General features: G+C 41.0%; 1 protein-coding gene across 6 annotated transcripts in view; it reads right to left on the reverse strand.

Annotated features, from left to right (window-relative positions):
- Window positions 1–220: 220 nt before the first annotated feature.
- KIAA1210 overlaps window positions 221–26651 on the reverse strand; it is a 52386-nt gene continuing 25955 nt past the window's right edge. For 4 of the 6 annotated variants that reach the window (XM_079318687.1, XM_079318686.1, XM_079318683.1 and 1 more), the window contains exons 2-12: window positions 23643–23719; window positions 18862–19030; window positions 14646–14775; window positions 12097–12255; window positions 11474–11539; window positions 9823–10035; window positions 9222–9339; window positions 6934–8529; window positions 6036–6184; window positions 5463–5562; window positions 221–2457 (exon numbers count right to left, since the gene is read on the reverse strand). In XM_079318687.1, the coding sequence (XP_079174813.1) occupies window positions 2285–2457; window positions 5463–5562; window positions 6036–6184; window positions 6934–8529; window positions 9222–9339; window positions 9823–10035; window positions 11474–11539; window positions 12097–12255; window positions 14646–14775; window positions 18862–19030; window positions 23643–23709 (2940 nt within the window). In that variant the 5' untranslated portion in view covers window positions 23710–23719 and the 3' untranslated portion in view covers window positions 221–2284. The remainder of the gene's footprint in view (window positions 2458–5462; window positions 5563–6035; window positions 6185–6933; window positions 8530–9221; window positions 9340–9822; window positions 10036–11473; window positions 11540–12096; window positions 12256–14645; window positions 14776–18861; window positions 19031–23642; window positions 23720–26651) is intronic. The other 2 variants (XM_079318685.1, XM_079318682.1) reach the window with 1 other exon arrangement.

Below are 26651 nucleotides of genomic sequence, written 5' to 3' on the forward strand. Positions count from 1 at the left end.
CAGCTTCTTTGAACACATGCAAGTGTTTTAAAGGCTTCCTATGCCCACGAGGACCTGCCTTCAAACCAACCCTGCACTGAAGGAGCAATAACTCCAGAACAACAGGAGAGCCATCAGCTCTCTCATGATGCTTTAAATTCAGATTTAGAAAAGTTCCTTAGTCTGACCAGATGTGTTCATCAGTCTTAAGTCACACAAAATCACTTCAAAACAAAATCTATGCAGTTTATCCATGTATAGAGTCAATATTGACCCCTTTTTATTTCTTCCTTAATGAATGAGGGCCATCCATCCCTCTTCTTTTCCCAGAAATGATATCATCATCACTGGCAACAGCATTTAATAGTAAACCAATCAAGGGAATGAAATACAAAAGGGGTTCCTTCAAGACAAGGATTACAAAAACATATATACATACCAAACATAAAAGACAGGAACAATATTAAGATCAAAAGGAAACACAGGGAAAGAGAGATTATAGTAACCATTGCAGTACTTTGGGTGAAGAGTGACAATCCACATTAAGAGAATGAGAAGAGAGTTTGCTAAATATAGAAAGGCTTGTATTTTACAAGTAAGCTTGTGGTGGGATAACAGATACAAAACTTCAGGAATCAAAGCTGAGTATTACACTCAGAAGTTTTAGAGCAACTCAAATGCTTCAGTTCTTTGTGAGGGAAGATATGCTTCCTAAAGCACAGAAAAAGAAGTTACAAAGTAGGCATTGATTACCAAGCCAATGTGAAACTCCTACTCTTTCTGGTGTTAGTCCAGAATAAATAATATCTATAGATTCTGAGCCTTCCTGGGTAAGTAAGTTTCCACCTATATAAAAAAAAAAAAAAAAAAAAATTAATCACAGTCTAGCTCCTAGTTAATACTGTTTTCAAATTGCAAAAGCTACATATTAAATTCAGGACAAGACTGGAAGATTAAAGTGTTGCTTGAACTGATCTTAAACCAATTTTATTTGGTTTGCAGTTAATCCTATGAATAGATACTATTTTCATTTAAGAATTCCAACCAACTTTCTGCTGAAAACAGTCCATCAGCCTTCAAATTTTGCACTGACTGTAAACAAAAACTACATAAATGTGCAATTCTGCAAGAACTGGAAGGACCAGTAAGTGCCACTATCTCTTAAGCCACCAACATCATTTAACAAAGCTTGTTTTTCAAATATCTGCATCCCTCAAAGTCAATAGCAAAACTTTTATGAGTTTGAGTGACTGCAAGGGCAGGCTCTGAGAAAATAATCCTGCTCCAGCTGCACATTCTCAGACTGATGTTGAGTTAATGGTTTAAGACTGATGAGACAAGAAGGAAAGCAGGTTCCCTTTTATGGCTAATATTAGATACAATTGACTAAATATACATCCTTATGAACATGGAGAGTGGCATTTCTTGAAAATAAGATGCCACTTTCTAATGAGCAAATTCTCCCCCCAACACACTCTTTAAGAGAGACAATTGGCTGAGGAACCTCACCCAAAAAAAACCACTATTTGCCATAATTAAAGAAAGGAAGGATTTTTTTTAGTAGAAGGTTTAATTTGTCCAGATTTCTAAAAGTATAACTAAAAGCAGACTATAGGCTACAGAGTGCTGGTTTTCCAGTGCATGGGAGAGAATGGGTGTGCAGCTCTGGGCCATTCCAGTGGGTATCTGTGAGCAAAGCCAACAGCACCAAGATTTCAAACCACACAAAAGCCAGAGTCACTCCAACTCACAATGTGTTCAGAGCTTACAGCTATCACAAAACAGATCCATTAACAATCTGAAGCAGAGTCAGGCTGCCCATTGCAGAGCACTGGAGAAAGAAGATGACATCAATGTCCATGACTCATGGTGCATCAGTGCCCAGCACTGTCTCTATTTTAAAGCACACATTAATTTCTTAGCTCAAAGCCAAAGTGTACAAAATACCGTATGGTCTTTTTAAAAGAACAAGTTTCTTTAAAAGAAACTTAAAAACTTATTTCACTAGAGAAATGCTTCAAAAGCATGAAGCATGTCTCCTTAGAACATCACCATCAGAAGTGTAAGCATATAAAAATGAATCAAACTTTCCTAGTGTTTGGTAGTAGGAAATGCTCAGTTTCCTAATACATCAAATTAAGCCCACAATGGATGGCATTTCTTCAGTATGTCCTGACTTCAGTCTGATCAAAAGTTTTAAGGCTTTTATTTCTCAAAAGAAAAAAAAAATGGTCACAGTAAAGAAGGGATTAAATGGAGTTAACACTGCTATTGGCAATGCAAAGAAGAATGCTCATGTCATTTGTTATTGTACAATCTGGGGCATTTCACTCCATGCTTTGGCTTTCTTCTTGGCCAGGGACAGCCAGGGTGGTTCAGCAGGACTGCAGGGTGTCATTGGCAGGTTAGAGGAGTGCCTTGCTTCCTTCTCAACAGCAGGAACCACAGATGCTTCCTGAGAAATTGGTCCAACTTTACCTGCCCATGAGAAGATATACATCAGTCATCAGAAGTCTAGAGAGCTAAAAACTCAGTTTCTGCCAATAATATTTTCTTCTCTCCAAAGAAACTGTTTTACAGCCCTAAGTGCTTGTGGCTCACCAATAAGTCAAAGGAATTATAATTGCTATTGCCAGCACTCTCTGGTCCAGCTACAGCAATGGTGAGGATCAGCTATTGCAACAGGGAAATTTATACTAAACAGTGAGCAATGTGCCCATAAAAAATTCTTCTCAGCCCAAACAGCAGCTGTATAAGCCTGGATAAATGAAGGAACTTTTTCAAAATTCTTCATGTGAAGCATGTGAAGACTATCACCCCAGTTATTTGTACAATTCATATTCTTGGTTAATTAATTTCTTAATTTTTTGAAACTCTTGCTTTCCATTAAAGTGCACAGAAGGAGTTCCACGGCTAATTCTGCTCTGTGAGAGTAAAAAAAACAGGAATAAGACTCCTGAGTATGCAGGAAAACAGAAACAAAATGGTTGTAGGATAAGGATTACCCCAGGCTTGCTGTAGAGTTAAAAGTTTATGTTTTCCAACACTGAGAAAAATTAAAGATTTTTTTTTAGTCTTCGCTGCCAACACAAATATTGCTCCAGCAATATTATTAAATACTAGGTAGGAATCAAACCACTAATTTATGTACTTTCACTTGTAAGCTGTGATGGTGGGATTCTGATGGTACCAGGTGCTCCTCTTGATGCAGCCTAACAGATGCCTGTCACACAAAAAGGATGAACACAGATAATGCTTATTTGAATTCCTATTAAGAAAAGTCCTGATTCATTCATCTTGTTTGAAACTTTTTAAAATCAATGTCTAAGCCATGTTAATCACAAGAAGCTTGATCTTGCTTACACTGAAATCAATGGAAAATATCCATCAGCTCCATTAGTCATGCTCCATGAGCAGAGCTAAAGTAGACGCCTATGTTCACTCTGGTCTTTTAAAAGTTCTGGCTGGTAGGTAGTTCTTGCAGGAGGAAAACTGTTCTTAACAGCACTGGAGGAAGGATACTGTACATTACTGCAGCTCATACACAAGAAATTTTTCAGAAGTATCTAAGATGAGTTATGAATTCAAGTGTTACCAAAATTTTAGTTTTGAAAATTAGTTTCCACATTTTGGGAGAGAACCTTCTTCATAATAAGCACAACAATCCAAATAAATAACTCCTCTGGATATTAAGTCTAGATCCTTTCCACCACCAGCACTTTCACCTAGACAAAGTCCTGGTTGGTCTAATGGGAACCAAATCAGAGAAGAGAAGAGTTTGCATTTGGGATTCCAAATGTGTAGGCAGTGCTGAACATTTCCTAAACAATAGGGTCGGGCTTTCTGAGCAGCAGAAGAGGAGTATTTTCCTTACACATCAGCATCAGTCAGAGCTTTTTGTGATGCTCAAGTTGTTGGACATCAGAATATGCCTATAAATGCACATCTAGAGGCAAAGAAACAGTCACTGGGTGTCAGAAAACTCAGCCAGTTCTGGGGAAGAGGTAACACACAAAAACTTGTAATTCTGCTGTAAGCACCACAAAGACTTCACATTCTAGAAAACGAGTAGCAGAGCAATTTGTGAAGTTCTGAATTTTGACCAAAGGCTGCTGGGCTTCCAAGGTTAGGATAATGCAATATATAGAAATCCAGGAAATCAACCTTCATTCCTTCAAAGGAAGACCTCATCTGAACAAAAGTCTTGGCCTGTTAATATTTCATCTCTCACTTTGCACCCAAGACAAGTCTGGCCTGTAACAGATCCTTTTTAAAAGTTATGGTATTTTAATCATGCATACACACACAGAAAATTAGCTGCACCTGATATCAGAGCCTCTGTGTTGGTGCAAACATCCCAAGCCACCTACTGTGGAAAGGGAGAAAGCTAATTTTGTAGAATCTGTAGATGCAGGTTAATAGCTCTAGCAATAACCACTACAGAGATGCCCTCAAATATCTCTAGTACAACAGCTCTGGGTGCTGCTGGATTACACAGGGAAGGAAAGGGACCAGGTGCATGGGCTCCCTCCAGACAGCATCTTTTACTGTGTCAGCTACAGGAGCCTGCAGAGGAAAAGCCACAGGTCTGACACAGTGGTGCACTTCTTATCTACTTAAGCAGTATCTGCAATCAATAAAAGAAAAAAATAGCTCACAGCTAGCACAATATCTGAAGGACTGGCCTATCTGTATCCAGCTGGAATGTGTCTCTGAGGTTTGGCACCACACTGAGTAGAGGGAGAGAGAAGCTGCAGCCCTGCAGAGCCTTGGAAGAGGTAATGTGAGTCACCAAGTGAGTCACACTCTTCCCCTGCAGCTTTAATACAGAGAAACACAGCTAAGTGCTCAGCAGAGAGCCCATCCAGCCTCTGTGCTCACCTGAGGGTGACACTGACTCTACATAAATTACTCTTGATACATGTTTATCTATTCAACACATCCACCATGGAAACTGCACACTCTCAACATGCAAGCCACACTTTTCTGCACTTCACTGCTCCTATTGTTAGAAAGTATTTCCTAACATCTAAGCTAAACATCCCCTGGTGCATTTTAAGTTCATGCTGGCCATAAAAACTAGTCTTGTTCCCTGCAGAAAATTTAGTTGTCTTTTCTAGACTAAACAACTCCACTCCTATCAGTATTTCCTGGCTGACTGGAGAACTAGAAGACCTGACCTTTTTTGCTGCTCTCTTCTGGACACTCTCCAACTTCAACTGCTATTCTTTAGTAGTGATCTTGGCCAGTAATAAACCACCAGACTGTTTATATGCCATTCCATGAACTGGCAGTGGAGATAAGAGTTCCTCGCTTGCTGCTGAGTGAACAATCTATTATGCTGACTTATTCAAAAATCATGGTCTGAATAGGCCTTATATAAAGTGTGCTGATTATAAAAGTGGTGCCTCTGTTCCCCCATCACCAGCCACCCACACCACTTACTGGTGCAAACTGTAGCCACTATGTAAAGAAAAAAATACCTGCAGCTGCAGACACACCAGTCTTCATTTGTGTTTTCTTGTCCTGAGAGCTGGAAGGCATATTCTTCTTCAGTGAGGTCTCACTAGCACAGATCTCTTGCTGCAGTGTGAGGAGAGAAGAAAAGAATGCAAGTGACTGGCAGCCATGGGCACTCAGAAAGCTCACCCTGGCAACATCTCAACCCTGGCTGTGGAAATGCAGCAAAGCCAGGCAAGGATGGTTGGGAACATCCTGTAGGAGGAGGGAGAAGGAAGTGAGGAAGCCAATGGAACTCCAAGCAGCTACAGAAACATGCTGTGGCAATAGGAGAGCTCTGAAAGGTTCAGGTTTGTGCAGTGCACAGGAACATACAGGACAATCCAGCTCTGAAACCAATCCCTGTGACAGTACAGTCACAGTGTTTGCTCACCTGCAAAAGCTCTCTCTCATGCTTTAGAGGCCAGGCCTGCAAAGTTCTCTTTGGGTAGTGCTCACAACACCCCTCCCATGAAGACAATATTGAACAGTTTGCAAAAGTACCCAGGTGACCTGGGGCAGGATTCACACCCATGCAACATTACTTGGTACTCTACCTCCCCTTGATCCACTTTGGCCAAAGCTTTGTCTTCATCTTTATGTTCTTTGGCAAGAGGATGGTCCTGGAAACCCTTTTGTTTCAGCTTTGCCATGGAGACCCAAGCTGGCTCAGAGGAAGCAGTTTCCAAATACGGAGAGACTTTTCCTACAAAAGAAGCATTTTTGAAGTAAAGAAGGGATTTAGGTCAAGTCAGTCTAATGCTAGTGCTTCATGTTTTAAACCCTTCAGCATCAGTAATATCCTTTGAACATGGTGGAGATAAAATTACCTTCCCTGATGATTTTGTCCTTGGCAATAACTGTTTTTTTCTGTTTCCTCTGGAGTTTTTGACCCAACTGTGTTTCTGACTAAGTCAATGGCAGATGTCCCACTGAGACCACTGTGAACTGGATTTTGCCTTTGAAACAACATCCTTCCATTGCAGATTAAATGAGTACTACAATAATAACTTTTTCATGTGAGCAGTAAAATAGAGGCTTGCTTGTCACTTTTTAAACATTTTAAATTAAATCATTGTTAAAAAAATATAATCACACCTAATGCAACTCCTAATTAAGGTTTGAGCAGCTGCAGTCTGACTTTTTAACTACAAAACTGCAGCAAGTTTTACAAAACTGTGTTAAAACTCCAACTGTATGCACAAGTTGTTTCAGAGGCATTTAAGTTATTATTCTATTGTTATTCTTGTCAGAACACACCCTTCATTAAGATAAACCAAGAATTCTTTTGACTGGCCAAATCATCAAGCCAATTAAATTATAGTGGTGATGAACTCAAGGCTGAATTTGGTTCTTAGCCAAGAGGATTTTATTTTTTTCTTTGTGCTGCTCTGCCAAGACTCTTTACATGACCACTGTTTTCTACAAAGTTTGGATGCAAATACTGAATAATACCTGAAGGTTTATAACCATTCTGCTTCTTTGTCACTTCTTCTGATCTTGCCTTGGCAGGACTTTTGTCTTCTAGGAGATCTGGTTTTTTAACAAGTGATTTTGTGTTGACAGGAGTGCTTGGAGGTGGCTTCCCAGTGCCCATCAGTTTTTGATCCTCCTTGACTGAAGCAGGAGAAGCAACTGGAGCAGCTGAGGGGATTGGCTTTGGGGGCTCCACACGACTTTCATTCTGGTATTTTAGCAAAGATGATGTTCTTCTTAGCCTGACCCCAAATGGGTTCTCAAAGTTTTGTGTTTCATGGTCAGCCCACTCCATAAAAGAATTCAAATGCAGATCTCTGTCTTTACAATCTTGATCAAATCTATCCGAGTTGGTTTTTGCTGATTCCTGCGTAACTGCATCAAAGCGTGGGTGATCCTTTGTCATTCCCTCAAAGAACTCTGGTCTTATAGGGGATGTTGGAGAACTTCTGGAATAGCAATCTTCCTTGGAATTTGAACCCCCTGAGAGAGACCTTTGCCATGCTGGTGCAATGGTAAATCTGACTGGTTTAGCAGAAGCAGTCTTCAGTGGACTTTTTACATTTTCATCTGACGATTGACTGCCTTCTGCTGTTTTTCTGTGAGAAGCTGTACTGCTTATCTGGTACTCCTTGCTGTCAGCATCAGAAGATATATTGCTCTTCAAGCCAGCCAAACTTGAAGAGGCAAGACACCCAATGGAAAGTTTTTCAGAAATGGATGTGCTGGTCTGTTGACTGCCTTGGTTACCCTTTGAAACCGGAACAATTTCTGCTTTAAAACATAATTCCAATTTACTGCAAGGTGCCACACAAACTGCTTCTGAGACAGATGCAGCATGGTCTATTTTTTTTTCTACACTGTCCTTGGATAACTGAAATTCCATAATTTCACAGGTTTCCTTGTCATTTTTTGCCACTGAACTCTTTTCAGATCTCAAAACAGCCACTGCTTTAATGTCAGAACAAGACTCTGAGTCAGTGACTGCAACCTGTGGAGTGCTCAGTGCAGTACCTGAGACAGCAGGGTTGGAATGATTCCCAGTAGTGCCAGAGCAGAGTTCTTCTTTGCCAGCAAACAGTGGACCCCCCTTTTCCTGGACTTTAATGTTTGGATCCACAGAATTTACTGAGGAAATTGGTGCAATATCTGGCAGTATATCCCTGCCCACTGTTCCCACACCACAGCTGAACAAGCCAGCTGCTGGTGTGTCTGCAGACACAGCAGCTTCTGCTCCAAGCTGCTGCAATTCTGGAAATGCAGGTCCTTCAGCACTGGTACTTTGAGGATGAACTTTTGATTCAGTAGCAGGTTCATCTGCAGAGTACAGCACTCGTGCACTGTGCTGCTCTTCCAGGTTTGCAGGGGAAGGCTCAGGCTTCAGAAGGACTGTGGCTCCTTGATAGTGATGGTCCACACCAGGAAGGCATCCATCCTCCTGCAGCACAGCACAGGGGTCTTCTACCACCAGTGTGGAATCACAGGAATCAGGGGCAGCATCAGAGGGAGTTTTTACACCTGGTGTCTCCTTAAAAGCACCTCCCTTTGCCCAGTGTCCCACCTGGGCTGATAATCCTGTATTAAACAAAGGAAAAAAGTGTGCACTTAAAGGTTACAATTCAGACACCAGTTGTGTGCATTCCAGATAGTGCAGTTCTTTAACATAAATAACCCCTGTCTGAGCACTGCTAAATAAGTCTGTTCAGAGCCTATTTAGAAATGGGCTGTCCAAGTGAGGGACCAATAAAGTTTTAGTTTGAACACACCTAATCCAGGGAATGACTGAAAGTCACTGTCTGTTTCATGTGTACCACAGTAGTTGCTGTTTAGTTGTTTCCTGTGCATACCTACTGGCCAGATTTCCCAAGACATTTCTGCATGTGTGTGCCTAGGGAAGCCATCTGCAATGACTGGGAAAATCCAGTAAACAGAAGCTAATCAAAGTCACTTGACACACACAACGTGTAATGCCAAGGTTAATGTTTTTCTGAGTGTCCAGGAACTCAGTTTCACATTCACTGCTGTGTAAGACAGGTGCTTCTGAACATGGTGCTTTCACCCCATGTTTTTTTTAATGCTGCTCTCCAAGTTCACCACTTCAGCAGCACTTTGTTGAGTGTATGTGACTTTTTCCATCACAACAGCTTAGCATCCAGGATTGGTTTTATGTTATAGAACCAGAAGATGCCCAGTTTGAAAGGACTTACAATAAAAACAGGTCCTGTCAGTGTTATGCAAAAGAGTTCAAGCACCCAAAGTACCAATACCTGTGTCTTCATTACCTTCCCAATCACTTTTATGTTTGTCACTCTCAAGTAATTCTGTTGAATTTCCCTTCCTTTTTGGAGTTGCAGGAATATATGCCTCATTTTCCAGCTGTTCCACCTAAAAAAGTGAAGATTCTTTAATTAAAGAATCATGTCCCAAAACTGTATTTTATACACATGCGTTTCTATGAATATTCAAACCATAGACAAAACCTCCATCCTGTAATTTACCAACACTGTGGATAATGTACTATTCCAGTTAAGCAGATCAGTAAAAAATAAACTTAGGCCTCTTTATAACTGACATTTAGCTTTTCAAACACCAGAAGTGTTTTTTACAAATGAATCATAACCCAAAATTTTTGGCTAAATAATGAAAACCAAAAATTACACTTTTCTTCCGTTTCCATGATATTGAAGTTTTCAGAGTCTTTTTTTGTTTGGCTAGTTGGTGCAAACTCTTTTGTTTTCCCTTCTTCCAATGGAAGAAGTAAATGAACATGGATAGAACAGGAGAAAAGAAATTAAAATTTTTCCATAATAATTAAAAACTCACACTAATTTTCTTCTGCTCAGTGATTCTTTTGCAGAAAGCACTTACCTGGAGGGGGAGCTGGTGCTTGCTGGAAAAGCCTCTCTGCTTCCGAGGGTTGATGGCAATCCTGTGCCTGGCTGCTGAGGTGTCCAGGCAGCCAAGGGGGCTGGCAGGGCTGGTGAAATCAACAGGGAGGAAGCTGCTGCCTCCTGAGATGGGGGTCCCCTGAGTGGCAGAGGATAAAGGACTGATGGGCCTGGAGGAAGCTCCAGAAGGTATCTGTAAAACAGAAATACAATGCTGTTTGTGTTTTGCTTTACTTGCCCACACCTCTGGAACATTTCCTTTGTTAGCTCGTTCCATTTCAGAAGATTGAAACTGCTGTGGTTTTGGACACAAATCCTCATTTTAAAATGCATGTCTAAAGTTGTCTCTGCAGAGAGATGACTCGATTCTGTGTGTTCAACACAAGGAGAAACACCTGTCCCTGCTGCAGTGAGAGCCTCAGCTCATCCCCAGCCCAGTTCTGAGTGCAAACACGTTTGCAGTTTATGCACACACCAGCAGGAGACACTGCTGCCGTTTGTATTGCTGCTTTTCACCCCAGTAACACGACCCAGTGCAGAAATACATTATTAAAAAGCCACAGAAGCAGCACGGATAATTGCTCCTCATTATCTCTAAGAAAGCTGCCTTTGACACTTTTCTCTTTCAATATCCACTTTCAGGAAAATCAAACACTTCTCAGTATACCAGAGCCATCTTCCAGACAGGGATGTGGATCTCATCCTCACAGCAATGCTGCTCTGGGGAGCTGAACAGCAGTAACCTTAGATTGTGCAATCAAAATAAGGGTTTACAGAAATGTTTGTAGAAAGCCCCTAAACATGAAGTTTGAGTGGGTTTGCTGCTGTTTTGAAATGCAGGCCAAACTTTCTGGAACACTTGCAAAATGTCACAGATGTGCCAAACAAGTTCCATTCATAAAGCTGGGTGACACACAGTCATTGCACTGTGCTTGGTACTCACAATTTAGTTTTGTTTAAACTTAGGATACAACACAGCATTTCAAACACACGTTGATGAAGTTTTAAAGATCATGAAAACATCTTCAGATCTCACCTACAAAAACTGTCAATGTACATCAGAAAACATGAGGTCTGTAAATTTTTCCAATCTGGTCAAGGACTGTGTTGTTCTGAGAGCAGAACTTGCTGCTCCTCATGGTAATTTATCATCCAAACAAAATGACATTAAAACACACCCTTTCCTGTGGAATACCTGCCATCAGGAAAGGTTGGTCCTGCAATCATTTCCCATGATAAGAGACATGTGGGGCATTGCTCACAAGCCACTGATGATGGGAAGGTGTGATTGCCTGGTATGAGGGCCCTGGGACATGGAAGCAGAACTGAAGTGCTTTTTCTACTCCAGTTTTTTGTATAACTTTATAGATCCATCTGTGTCACAGAGCTGCCTCTGTGCTGTTCACACAACCCACTTACCAGTGGATTTCTGCCTGCCTTTATTTCTTATGCAAAACCCTGAGAGGTGCATTTAAAGTATCATTTGTCTCACTCTGGACTCTTGAAAAAGTTTCCTAGGATACACTGTACCCGGAATAAATTTTAAAAAATAAAATTACTGTCCTGGCTCCATATAGACTCCACATTTGCCATGTCAGGGAAGTTTATTAGCAGGAAAAGGAGCTATTTACCTGTTCATCTTCACTGTCTGTCCCGCCTAAACTCAAAGAGCTATGACGCTGAACAGGGTTGGAGGACTGTGGGATAAAATGAGGAAGAGGGTAAGTCAAGGGAAGCATCACACTGAATTATCTTGAGCTGGATATCCAGTGATAATTATGAGAAAACACACGAGGGAAAAAAAAGGAAGGGTCACTGGGTCTCTGCCTTACACAGCATGTTGAATTTCTTCATTGGCATCAAACATAACGTAGGGGAGATTTCTCCTGCACTGAGATACACCAGGAAGGTTGACCACAGCAGGCCATATAATTTATAAAATTATTTTGGGTTATTGCTTTAAAATCATCCAATTTACAAATTCTCACAAGTTCACTGAAGTCTAAAATCAGACATTTGCTAATGACAGAAGTCAGAGTCCTAAAAGCATGGAAAATTGTACCCAGAAAGGGTATTTGAGGTGTCAATTTCTAGGTATCCCTCAGTGAAAAGGCCACAAACCATCTAGGTAATTTCTCCTGTGTCTAAGTGATCTGTACCATTATGTTTTATCACAAGCAAAGATCTTCCCCTTCTCTAGGCAGATGTTATCTTTCATGTATGGATGGTCACTAAAGTGAAATGACAATAATACCTTGTTTGGGGAATCTGTCAGAACTTCATGAAGGGTTGAAATTTCAGGAGGGCTTCTAGGCAAACCATCATCTTCAGAAACAGCACCTGCATCTTCCAGTTTTTTCCCACTTATAACAAGAGGAGGTGATCCAAGTCGGATGTTCTGCTGCAGCTGAAGCTGTGGTTGAAATATAGAATATAAACTTTCAACGTACAATTTAAAGGAGATGTTCTGGATACTATAACCCAGATACTCCTATTAGATATGCAGATTCTTTAGTAAACAGAAAAACTTGAAATAACAGACCATTCATAGAAAAGAACCATTAATAAAATTTTATCTGGCTATGTTCATCAAAGACCCATTATTAAAACTGGTGTTGGTATAAAGTTGAAATCAAAATTGATTTTATTCCACAATTTACCAAAAGACGACAGGAATTTCACCATTCCAGAAAATTTACTACAGCTTAACTCCATTTAAATTTAAAACTTTCAAAATTCTAGATTTAATTACTTTGTCATATAAATTTAAGTATTTAGTCACACAAAGTATTGCCAATCAGCATTCCCAATCCCAGGTTTATATAGTCACCTTTTGTAGTCACAAAGCCCTTCAAACCTGAGAGCTTGTTACAACCCTCTCCCACACAAGTAACTGAGTCATAATTTTTATACAATACCAAATTAATTTCATTTCTGGTCCACCCTATTGAATTGTTTGTTAATTTTCCCCACAATCACATCCAGGTCGTGTCTACAGCAAGAATGGTAACAGCAGCCAGGAACAACTTTGTTTGTAAAGGAGTATGGGGATTCTTTTCCAGGATTGCACAAAAGAATGCTCTGGCAGGCCCTGACCCTAGAAAAATACAACAAAGCCTGCAAACTCACTAGCAGCCAGATGTTCTCTCAAAGTAAAAATGTTCAGATCTCAGGAAACACCATTACTAAAATTCTTGGCTTGAGTCTGTCAGCTATGGTAAAGCTGGAATTGAAACAAGGTCTGAAAAACTTTGTCCTTCAGCTGAAAACATCTCAACAGAATATTCCCAAGATAAACATGCAGACTTATTTTTTTCTGTTTCTTTGCTTATTAAACCATATTGGGTAATTCTAAGACCAGTTTTGCATTTTCCTGCAGTTTATGCATTCATTTACACCCCAGTAAAATAGATGTAAACAGCTGCAATTCTTATTCAGCAAGATTCATTTGCAATATAATTCCTATAGATCTAGCTGCCACAGATGGTAGCACAATGTCTAGAACACCACTCCCCCAGTTCAGCTTTCTTTTGCAATTTATGGGCAATATATTGCAATAATGTGATATATGGGCAACACAAGGCATACAACATAAATGTGCACTTAATGGGAAGCAAAAGACAGAAAGTTAATTTTGCTTTGGTCTCTCTGCTTCCTGTCTTAGATTTATTAAATTTATTACATGCAGACAGCAAAGTAGCGTGGGGAAAACTGAATTTGCATTCTGTCTTCTGCTGGTAGAAGTTAACTTACATTGCAAAGAAAGTAACTGCTTTTATTAGTGCTTGGCTTTTATTCTGAAAAAAGTCAAGCTCACCAAAAAAGCCTGTCTGTTAGAGCTACAAAAATAGTGTTGGCAGTATCACATTACTGTGCAGGGTGATGGATGAGGAGAGGGCACAGTGGACTGCAAACAGCATGAAAAATGCTTTTCCCCCATCAATTTTGTGTAATATACAAGCATGATTTCTTCTGCTACTCCTTTTGTTATACAAAAGATAGCTTTGCCTATTTTGCAGTCTTGGAGAGGAACAAGTCCCTCTGTGCATCTTCTATTACTTAACATGTGACTCAATTGTCTGTTGCAACATGAAGCTCACACTGAGCAAAGGAAGAATTTCCATGACCTTTGGCTCCTTTATCAACCATTTGTACTCAGTCTTTGGGAAAAAACTTAAACTTTTATCTGAGTGTTCCAAGCTGGGCAGTTAATGAAATACAATTAATGAATTCAACAGTTCATAAGGGAGCTGTCAAGGAGGGTTCAGTATTGCCTTGGAAGAAGGAAAAGTCCCAGCAGAATACAGTATCTTTTGCTGGCAGAGATCAAAACCACAATTTTATAAATAAAGCTGTCAGAGCATCCTGACATATCCATCATCCCACACACTTACACAGCCTCTGGTACTACCAAGTGTCGTGGAAACATCTGAGCCAGAACTCCCAAAAAGAGTAACACAAAGAGTAACAGTGTAAGGGACACACTACAGTATAAATAAATGGCCTTAACTCAAAAGCAGTAGCTATGAAGTACAGAATATAAATTCCAGTGAAGAGGACACAATAAGGAAAATTTCCAAGAGTTCATGAACTGGATTCACATCACACACTGTGAGATCTGTGGAAGGCTGAAAGCTGCTCAAAAATTCAGCTTCCAAGAGGCAGAATAGATCCAAAAGTAGCAAATTTGGCTTTGGACACTTCAGTCAGCAAAATCCTAAGGCACACAGCAAAGGAATCAAGCAACACTTTCCTGGGAGACAGCTGACAAAAACCAGCACTGATGAGGGATGATGTTCTCACCTGCAAAGTTTTCACTCTTCCAGGTATGTTTTCCTGAGACAAGACATCACCAGTGACATTTCCTGGTGCAGACTCAAAAATGAAGACACTGTCATGGGACAAGGCTTTGTTCCCCATGCTACCCTTGGGCCTGGAAAGGAAGGAAGGACGAGTGGTCAGTGCACTCCCACATCACCAGGGCAGAAGGATGATAAAGAGGCCAGAGTGGGATGCCTCATGCTTAAGATAGCCACTTTTGCTTCTTTTATACTCAGAAGGGAGAAGAAACACATTTGCTCAAATGCAGCTGTCCCTTTGCACTGCACTCAGCACTGCATTGAACACACAGGCCAGCCTGCAGACTACAGAGGGACTCCAGCAGGATTAGGTCTGATGTTAGGAGTTATGTGGATGCAAACCACCCTAAGAAAGGTCTATAGTGCAGAAGGGGACAACAGGAGTCCCCTGTGCTCCTGTGGTGGCCAGCATGAGACATTCAGGATACAACTTTTGCAGCCTGGTGTGTCACACCTGCCAAAGATGGTGGATTGTTTTTTCCCTTCTTGCAAACGTGGGCAGAAAATTTAACTTTGATCTATTAACTAACTTGGTTGAAATCCCCTCATGTCCAGCAATAAAACCAGTTGCATTCACCCATATCCTAAATATCATCAGATCCCAAGTGTACTAAAAACTGTAGATGGGCCAAGTGTCCATGGCTACATTACAGACTATCAATGGTCAGGTTAAAATGAAGGTAAGGTGTTCCTGCTCTCTTTCTGTGCCCATTGGCTGTTCAGCCCAGTGAAGCAATGATAAGCTCCCACAACAGCTGTTAATTGAGTTGTAATTAACAGAGATTGATTGGACTTGGGCTACTAAGTTATGCAGAGCAAATGTTGCAATTGAGTGGCACAACAAGGAAGGCTCCAAATCATTTATTAACCAAGTTCCATTGGCATAGGTAGGTATTATTTGTATTTTACATTGTCCAAAAGACAACAAGGATAGCCTCTACCAGGATTTCATCCCAGTCTTGAACTGGAAAACATCATAGAATATTCTCTTGTTGTTGGCCATGAGACTTTTATCAAATAGTTAGTTAGTTAGTTAAAAAAATTACACGGATTCCTTGGCTTAGATGCTGCACAGGAAATGCTTTGCCTCTGAAAATGTGGGGAACAGAGGATGATTAGGAACACAACTCTGACAAGAAAACCTCAGTATGTGAAAGCTCTTCTGCAAGGAAATAAAATAGAAGAGGTCTCTGCTATTTGCCTAACCATTGATTCTCTCTTTATTTAGAAGAAAACTGTGAAAGACTGAACATTTTTAAAGTAAATACTATGTAAAATACCCAAACATTTTACTCTTTTTCCTCCTGCATCCCCCTTCTTTACATCTCCAGAGACACCTCCTCTAGCTGCTGGATTAACCCTTCCATTGCCCCAAAGTCAGTCTACATTTATACACAGCCTCACATAGGGCAAAATAAATTTTCTCTAAGTTTATGTTGTGTTGAAGGCAATCAGAGTTTCTCTCACAGCTCAGGTCAGAGTTTGTGCTTCCTCCCATTACACATCATGGTTCACATCTGTGTTAGTCCATAGGACAGCAGGCACTTGCCTTATTCCTTCATTAATGAAGCCATCCCATCCTTTTGTATTTGATTTTACAGTTATTTTCAGCATGAGAGGTTCTCCATATGGGCAAGATATAATTTTACTGCATTGAAAACAGTCATGCAGCTTTTATTTACTGTAATGCATATTCACTATTAGTTGGTATATTTTATTGATTGCAAAGAATGCATCTGCATTAGGATATATCTTTGTCTTTCCTTCTTTCTCTGCATATGTATCATATGTATTTGCAAGAGAATTACTGTATTTTCTTCTGGCAGTCACCAAAAAGCGTAGGATTAAATGTAGAATTAACTGCAGCTTTAGTACAGATCAGTCTCTTATGTGCAAATCTACATTCCTCTGTAATTCCAGGCAGTATTTCTATTTCTATTTCTATTTCTATTTCTATTTCTATTTCTATTTATTTTTATAGATGCACTAACTAAAGCCCAGGTACTTCAGGCATTGTATGTCCACATTGATTTCCCTATACAAAAGCATTTATTCATGTGTATGAGTATCCAAGCTTCCCACCAAACAGGAGGAAATGATGGGACTCTACAGACAACCACAAGGCTCCTAAACCTATCATGGCTTGTTCCATCTTCCATTTCTTGTTGCTGCAACCCCTTTCCTTTTATTAGTGTTTGAAGCAAGAGGATGAACAGTGATGGTAATTGGTGAGTGATCTCTCCCTGTCCTTATCTTGATCTACAAAGCTTTTAATTAACTTTTCTTTCCCATGTCCAGCTGAGGGCAGGAGTGACAGAGCTTTAATGAGCACCTGGTGTCCAGCAGGGTCAGCCTACCAGACAGGGTTTAAGGAAAAAAAGAAGAAAAAAGAAAACCAGTGCTTCTGCCTAAAGAATAAGCAAAGAGCAGCGTTGTTCTAGAACTGGGTTTTATATTCTGCATGCCAGAAATTGCAAAGCACATGGTCCTTCTATAAACCTTTCAAAAGTTGTATTTCCAGTGGCTTTCAGGATCAGGATTTATAAAGGATTATGTAGCTCAGACTCTTTAGGTACTTATAAAGTGTGTTTATGCAGTCTGTATATGACAGGGTTTCCAAGTAGCACAAACATATCCCTAAGCTTTTTGGATTCTGTCTCTAAGGGGGAAAAAAAAGAAGGGTTTCACTCACTTCCTGATCTCTGATCTTGCAAAACAGTTCAGAATCACTGGAGGATAGAACTGAGGTAAGCAGCAGTTGGACTTGAAATACTTGGTTAAGGGCAAGAGAAAGAGTTCTCACCCACAGTGCCTCTGGAACAGACAGCTGATTTGCTGATTTTAAGCCAGATCCCTCCTATGGGCTAATGGGGCAAGCTCAGATATTCCTAAACTTTTTGGACTGGACTGACTCTAATTTGCCTTGCCCCAGGAGACTGGCTGTGTGGTCACTTAATCTGCTGCTGTTATGCTAACAAACAAAATAAATAGATTATTGTTTCATTCCCAAAACATTTCCATTACACACAGAGCAAGTGGGGAAAGGTGGGGCAAGGAGAAACAAGCACCCATGAGGAAGTAGGATCTCCAAGTTTTCCACCAAAGAAACACAGTGTCCAGCTCCACCAAATGGCTCATTTGATGCCAGGAAGCATCTGGCAGCAGTGCTGATCTCAGCAGGTCCCACTCCAGGCACCTGCTCACACCCTCTGCTTGTGCCACCTCCACCCAGTGTCCCCTCCAGCAAAACCACTGGACACAGCCAGTGCCTGTCACACTTTGTGTGTGCTGGCCCCAAAACCCAGAGCATTCAAGAGAGAGGCCTGGCTGGGTGCTACCAGGGGAGGATGAGGAGGGTGGGCAGCTGGAGAACAGCCAAATTACAGGTTACCTGGCACCTTGGAAGGAAACATGACCATGCTCACAGGGCTGTTCCAGGCCAGAGTCTGTCAGAGATTTGCTACAGAGGTTCTGTGTAGTTTGATGGTGTGAAGATTATTAATGAAGCAGTGTTTGCAGTGAAGCTGGTAGCTTGTATTACACTGACTGAGAAAATGCCAGTTTTGGACTAACACCATTCAGGGAGCTGAGAAATACTCTTATGGACTTGCAAACCTCACTCACATGCACAGCCCTGCAGGGGTGGCTGACACAAAACCAGGGACCTTCAGTTGGTATTTATGCCTAAATGGCTAGGTAAGAAAGTTAAAGAAGCAATCACACATTGATTATACCCCAGAAATAATTGTCTCTTTACTGCAGCCATGAGAGAGGGCATCACTGATGCTAAAAAGCAACCACACAGCTTCACATCCCTCCATACTAGCAGCACTCTGTCATCATCCTCTTGTGAAGTTGCTGCTGGTCAGACCTCCCTAGACAGATTTCAAACACTAAAATCAATCAAAGCAATTTGGGCTATCTGCAGTCTTAGAGTAAGAGGTTGGATCACCCCTGCCCCCGGCTGCCCTCCTCCTCCTTTCCAGGCTGACTCTTCAAGCACCAGCAAAGAAAGAGGAAATTCCTGGAATTCCTTCATCAGCATTAGGGCTTGTTTTGCACGAATTTGGACAGAGGTTGCTCCTAAGGGGCCAACTCCTGCATTGATCCTGCAGCAGTGAGAGGTCGGGTTTATTTGTTTTCCTCCCCCGGCAGCTCACCCAGCCTCCCTCGGTGAATGAAGCGCGGGCGTGCCGAGCACAGCGATGCTGACATCGCTGCTGGACTGGCAAGGTTTTAAATTACTCTCTCCCCTGGGAGCTGGAGGCTCTTTCCTTTTCTTCTTGGCAAAGAAGTTCTTGAAAGTCTGAAATTTGGATTTTTTCTTTCCTGCAACATGAAAAAAAAAAAAAGAAAGTGTTTGAAAGTTGGTGGTATTGCTTAGTTTGGGTAATGTTATCTCTTAAATTCTGGAGGAAGCCTCAAAGCTAGAGCAGCCCGTTCAGTTTCAGTCAGCTCCTTTGTAAATAATTCAGTGCTGGAGTGAAAGGTGAAGCTTCAATTCTTACATTTGGTTCTTATAAAGCAACACTGGCATTAGGCTGACAGCAGTGGTGCCTACCAAGGTTCCAGCCTATGCAAAAATATACTTTATATAGAGCATGTATCTATCTACAACTGAGCAGTGATCATACTTGGTATATTGTCAATAAAAATTGCTGTCAATGTCTTTAGCTATTAATGTTCTTTACTTAGTTTGGTTTAGTTCTCCTCACTCTTTGTTGAGTGCTCTAAGGAGACAACACCTGAAGGACATTCAACATTGGCAAAAAGATTGAAACTGGAAAAAGAATTAATACCTGTTTCCACATTATAAGACTGTCCCAAAATAAAAGCAACAACTCCTCCAGGGACAAAATAAGCAAACTTAATTTAAGACATTGTCTTGCAGGACATGAAAGCCCCAAATACAATTGGAAAACTGCTAATTTGGTTTCAGATTTTCCCAAGTACGAATTAAAATACAAAAAGAACCAAAAAAAACCTCCCCCCATGAAACATCACTGATTTTTTATTTTTAATAAGATCTAAGATACTTCAACTTTGTTATGTATATTTTCTTTCAGCACACAAGTACTGCACTTTGTCCCTGCCCCTTACACTGAGGGATCACTTTGAGTTGTTTGGGCCAAACCATTGTATAAGACCCCTGTGATTGACTAAAATACATACTCAGAGCAATCACATCACTGCACATCTGAGCCAACTTCATTGTTCAATTAATACTTTACAGCAATTGACATAATACATGCCCACAGCTGGGGGATTCCTTCATAAGCAAGGCATTATTTCAGCACAATTATTGTCTTCTCCCAGCAATGATTTAGTTGGCCATGCTCTGTCTCAACGTGTGCCCTGTACGTGTAGGGATCTCTGCCAAAGGGCCTTATCTGGGCTGAAACTGTGCCACCAACAGCTGCATCAGACAGTGGCCACTTTGAGAAATAAACAATGATACTGGGATCTGCTCCCCCTGTCCCCTCCCTGCTCCCCAGCCCAGTGCCAGGACACACTAGGATGCTGCCACAGTGTCCAGCACAGCCTGGTGACACAGCCACCAAAGACCTGCATGCTGCTCTCCAAGTGACCTGGGCTGATTCTGAGACCAAAGCATCTTCCAAACCATCTAAAGTGAACTCTCACTGGAGTCCCACTCATCTCAATAACAATGGCATGTGGCTGCCCTTAGGGAGGGTTTATCAGTGGAAGGACTTTTCATCTTCCACTGCTGCTCATCAGGCAATAAGTGAATGAGACAGTCAGAGAAAACATACAGGTTGTATTGCTGTGGCCCAGACAACAGAGCTAATGCCAAGGGTTTGAGATTTGTTAAGACTCCCACAGGGCTCAATGAGTTTCCTGCTGCTCCTGTAGCAAGAACTGGCAAGAGAAGACAAGTCACACAGCAGGCACACAGAGCCTCTCAAGGCAAACAAGCATGATGAGGGATTCAGAGTCTTTAGAAAAATATCTGACCATTCCTGTCTTGCATATCAGCAACTAGACAATGTGTATGATATTCTTCCAGGAAACTTGTCAAAGCTGATCTGGCTTATCTTAGATAGGCAAAACAAAAGTTTAACAGGTTTAATGAAAGCAGTTCCCCAAAATCATCAATTCTGCAATGCCTTCTATACAGCCAATGACTCAAAGTACAAAATGGCAAACTTTGAGACGGGCAAAGAGCTCTGCAACTCTAAAGGTATCTAAATGAGAAACAAGGACTTGCACATTGGTCATGTACACTGGTGAACTGTCAGTTGTACAGACAGAAAACAAGCTGGATTCTAGTGCAGGCATTATTAACAAGCTTAATGAGATGCTGGTATTTCAGAGAACCAGGAGAGTGATAAAAAAACCAAACAAACCCAAAACCACACCAAAAAATCCACCACACAATAACAAAAAAACAATTCTAAAGATGTCTGAGAGGAACAGACATAAGTCTTGCCACAAAAGCAAACACTGCCAAGATACTACTCCAAATGCTTGTCTAGATCAAAAGTGATGCTGAATTTAGAATGGGGGCTACAGAAAGGATTTCCCAATGCTGCCAAGGAGCAATACCCAGCTGGCATGGGACAACACTTGTATCATTGTGCAGCAGAGAGTATCTGATGCAGACCCTTCAGTTACTTCAGTGCCTCCTCTAGACTCCAATTTATTACTGATGGGTGGGGTGCACCCCCTCCAGCAATAACTCCTCTTCAGCCATGCTTTGCTCAGCTGCAAACATTCAGTTGCTTCAGATGAATGAGAAGACGTCCCCCAAATTTCCCTGTAGTTCCAGAGACTGGCACTTGCCATATTATTATGTCAAAAAAGATAAAATCACTACTAGACACTTAGTGCTAGACGAAAACTGAAAGTGTTTTATGTAAGAGCACTGGGCAAAAAAGACATGGTTCAGAAAGACAAAGTTCTTATTTTTTTTCTGCTGGACATTAATACTGGAAAAAGAATCTTTGCATAACCAAAATCCAAGCTCAAACAATTACGCCCTTCATCCACTGGTGATTTTTGAAATCTTATGGTTGCCTATCTTCAGTTTTATGGCATTAAAAAAAAAAACTCAATTTCTAAATTACTGCCCTAAAGAGGAAAAGCCTTCTCAAAAATTAGTTGTTTATGCTATGTTTTAGCCAACTATAACAGAAAAGAAGCAGGAGTAAGCATTTTACTTTCTCTGTAAAGTTTTTGTATTCTGTATTTTTTTCTGCATGTGTACTGCCTATTTCATTGTGTCTCCTGTGCAGAGAGAGAATTAACTCAGGACTTTCTGCTCTTTGAACAGTTCTTCCCCATAACAAGACAGAAAAGGGTGCTTCTTCCAGTGCAAAAATTGAAACTGCAAAAAGCATAGGGAGATTTGGGAGGTCAATAATCATATTTAAATTAAACCATTCATTTGGGGATCTTCTACGGTCTCTGACTTCCTAGGGTGCAGTCAGAACTGGACAGTTTCAGCATTAAAAACACGGGGGGGGAAAAATCCCGACCCATAGACAAGATTCTCAGAAAATGTTCCAATTCTAGCTTCATAAAAAATATCAGATATTGGCAGACAGGCAATAAAGTAATGGAATTCAGTAGCACTAACATTGGGTGCTGACAGTTTTTGGACAGCAACCTGGTTCCTGCTACAAAGGAGGAGCAGCAGGCACTGGAAACCTTGTGCTGCAGACAATAAGGAAAACCTCAATAAATCAGCCTAACTGACTGCACTGTGAAGGGTGGGGATTTCAGCCTCCAAGAGCCTTTATTTCATGAGCTAATTATGAGGAGGGAGAGGTAAGGCAATCCTCCACTACTTTGGAAGGAAACAGAAGATTCTAAAATGGTTTTACCCAGGTCCAGCCAAGAGAATCTTAAACTCCTTGGCAACAGCACAGCAACTTTTAACTATTTAAAATTTTGTTCATTTAGTGTCAGAAATATTCCTGGTGGATTTAGAGCCAACACTTCGGGTCATGAGCCATCTCCTGCTTTTCCTATCATCTGGGTCAGAATTTGATCTCTTTTCTGAATCCTCTAGTGATCCTGAGTACAAAATTTTCATGCATGGGTTTATACAATTTACTAGTTTGCTGAGATAGCACTAGACTGTGTGACCTGCTAGATTATAAATCTGAGAAACCAGAGAGTGCTGAGCATCTATCATTACACTTTTTTCACCTATATCCATCTGCCAAGCAGAGTTCAACTAACAGTCTCCTCGCCATTTGCTTATCTCTTCCAACAATATTTTGATAGTGGCAAATATATTTCTAAAGGATAAAGCAAGATGACCTTTGAGACACAAACATTTAAGATCATTGCAAAACATTAGCCAAAGAAAAGAGAGAAAAATTAAATGGTGTGACAATCATTTCCCCAGAAATGCTTCAGACATGATGCTACTCCTCATATTCAAACCAGCAAAGGGGATGTCCTTTAATGTAGATAAGTCTCTGGCATAAGGAAGATGTTTTCCTTTCTTGCCTATTATTCCATCCCCTCACACTGTTTGCATTAGACATGCCACCAGATTAAAGAATAAGTAACAAACTGCTGCCTGTGGCCAGAAGCAGAGAAAGGAAGAGGCTGCTGGGGGTGCTGATACAGCTCCCACAGACAGAGGCTCACTAACAGGCTCAGCTCCCACCTCTGCAGCTCTGTCAACACAGGCACAACTATCAGCTCTTCAAGCTCTAACATTCTGTTTCTAAAATCTAAGTCAGAATCAAAAGGAATATCCTCCAACAAGATATGTTGCTCCAGTATTGCTCATTAAAACATTTTTTCCATAATACTGACAGCTAACAAAGACACACAGAATTTTCCTTACACTACAAAAGAAGCCTCAAAAGAACAACACTGCAAAACAGGTCATTACAGACCTGACTAACTGAAGAAAGTAAATCTTCTAAATCAGCTATACATTCAGAGAACAACTGCTTACCTGTGCACACTTCAACTGTGTCTCCAATTTCAGGGGATGGTGTGACCTCTGTGGGTCTCGTAGCCATTATATAGTCACTGAAACAGACACAAAAACATCAGTTAAATTTTAGTTCATGCCCCCAGCAGAATATGGTCCCACCCAGCATGAAGAAAGAGCACAGCTGAATCCTTTCTAAAACTGCATGGCTAAATGGTTACCACATATATGCCTTGCACACTTTTTTGCACTTTGGCCATGTAACTTTTCATTTCTCAGTGACACTTATTTCTCCAGCCACAACTATCAGTCCTAACAAGTCTAATCATTGCAGCACCTCTCTTGTTAGGAGACCAGAATCAATGCCTGCTTTCAGGGAAGATGTCATTACACTAGCTCAGCAAACACTGTAATGCTTCCCAGTCTTAGAATAATGAACCTTTGCTAGAGAATGACAGCTCCACACTACTGTAAAAGCATAAGTAAGTGCTCAGCTGCACAGGGTTCATGCATTAGAGTCCTCACAGCAGGCACCAGTCTAGTCTGTCATCATTATTAAAACCAGTTAAGCATCAGCACTGAAACATCATTCCAGGCTATGCTACATTTGTGGAAACCAATAGATCAAATTTATTTTGGATCCAGTGCAATCAGCTTTTAACCACAAGCTCTGAAACCTTATCGCCAGCAGGGCTATTGATCAACCAAATTAGCTGATGGCATCATCTTCCTCCCTGATGAAAACAGAAGTTCAGCCTAGTTTTAAGATCATTCAGTGTTAACTGGCTGCACTTTGTATTTTCCAAATGGGTGTCTGTCAGAGACAAAAGAATGAAGCAGCAGACCACAAGAGTTACAGTACAAATGTCAACAACAATGGAAATGTGACAGTTTAGCAGGGCAGCTCATAAATACTGTCCTTTGCTATGGAAGATACCCCAGTGATATTTTTATTTAATTAGAGGTTCCCATATGTTGTCAGGACTCGAAGAGTAAAAATCTTTACAACCAAATCCTGCTGCCTTTTCTGCATAGATCACATCTAACAATTTTCCACATTTAAGTGATGTAACAATAGAGCCAAGTCAAGTATCTCAACAGCAAACAAAACTGTGATTCTACACTAATTTGGCCAATCACTAAACTCTTCCATTTCTTCTGTATCACCCACATATTATAAAATCTGTCATGCCCAAAAGCACTGGGACTTTTCAATGAGGCCACATCCTTAGACAGCCTTAAAAGATAAGGTGTACAAACTCAGAGGCAGAGGTGTCTGCCAGAGAAAAGAAAGGAGCAGCTCATGGAGGTAAAACAGGCAGAGCTCCTGTGAAAAGAGAGGCCATGGAGTTAAACATTCCCTGCACTGGCCACACACATGTAAAATGTCAAGCTGCTGAGCTGTGGGAGGAATCAGGGAGGTTTAAAAGAGAAGCAAAGTGCAGTCAAACAGAGCCCCTGTGAGCACTGGCACAGGAGAGCATTAACACAATGTAGCTCTGAAAATCTCACTTCAACTTGTTAAAAACCAGTGAAAAAATCATTGCAATAACCAGGACTAATTACACCTTTCCTTTCACGCATACTGTGTTAGATTTTTCTGAGCATTTTGGAAGGGAAATGCATTTGAAATCAAATATTGAGAAAGCATTCAATAAATTTACAAGACAAACTGACAAGTCTCCAGACTTCAGTTAATTTTCACAGAATATGAGTGAACCTGGCATTTGGCTCATCTAGACCTTCAATTAAACCAAAACAAGAGAAAATTGATGCTTTCAGATTCAGCTTTGTTTGCATCAGTTCAACATTTATTTAACTCACTCAATCATCTCAGCTGCTCACTCAGAATCCTTCCAGCCTCTGAAGATATTTTGAATGCAGTGTTTGTTATAACTGCATATATTTCCTATTGGTGTATCTTTTATACAGGTAGAACAATTGCACAGCAGTTCAGCTCTGAGGCAGTTTCCTCAGAGCCAAATCAGCTCCAGTATTACCTCAATTTTACAGCCAGGTGCTCTGGGGTACATGGAGCTCAAGTGTCAATTACAAGGGTGCCCCATTTAGGACCTAATGGTTTGGTGCCTTTATATACCTCATCATCTTTTTCCAGTGAACTGAACATCACAGATTTTCTCAAGCTTTGAGTTAGTTGAAGTAGCTGAATTACAGGAGGGAAAATCCCCATATAATACATGATGTATGTATTCCACCAGCAAAGTGGAGGTCCCATCATTAAAAACCTGATTACATACCTGGAGGAAAGTTAGCAATTAGATGGCATTTAGACTTCAAATTCTGGAGGCAGTGAGTTACAGAGAACAGTTAGCAAATGTTCTGAGCACCAAGCCCTAGCCTGGAGGTCAGTGTAATGGAGAAAAAAGAGGACAAAACCCCTTCAGTACAAACACGTGAGTGCACAGGCATTAACCAATCGAACCTCCAGACACTCACCACTTCCAGGCCTTAATAACAGCAGACAGACACAGTGTCAGGATGTATCAATACCATGTACATCCAGCTCAATCAGCTGTACTAACACCCTGTGAGCTCTCCCAGAGCATTACACCATTAGAGACAAAGTTTTAAACAAATACTGTCTGTGTATCGATTTTCAGTGATAAAAATGTCAGGTTAAATAAATGGCCTTTTAGAGCAGCAGTATTTCTGATACTCTGGAGATGCTACAGGACAGCTGGGAGAAGATGCTCACAGAGGGATGCAGGAGACCTCAAGTGGGAGCAGGGACAGACACAGCCAGCTGAGACAGGAGAGCTGCCAAGCCACAGCTCCTGCTTTGCTTCTCACTAAAAGTGGAACAGTGGGCACATTTCCCCAGTCTACAGCTTTCCAATATCATGTTCTGAATAATCTCTCAAGCAGTATTTGCAATCTCTGCACATGTACAAACCTCCTGCAACAGTGGTACAAGGCACACAAGATGTTGAATCTCTGCCACGCCCTTCAAAGCCAGACTTGACCATGGCCAGTAAGTCCACTTCATCAATTCCTATGCAGGGCCATGGA

Source organism: Erithacus rubecula (assembly GCF_903797595.1).
Source record: "Erithacus rubecula genome assembly, chromosome: 15".
Taxonomy (NCBI): Eukaryota; Metazoa; Chordata; class Aves; order Passeriformes; family Muscicapidae; genus Erithacus; species Erithacus rubecula.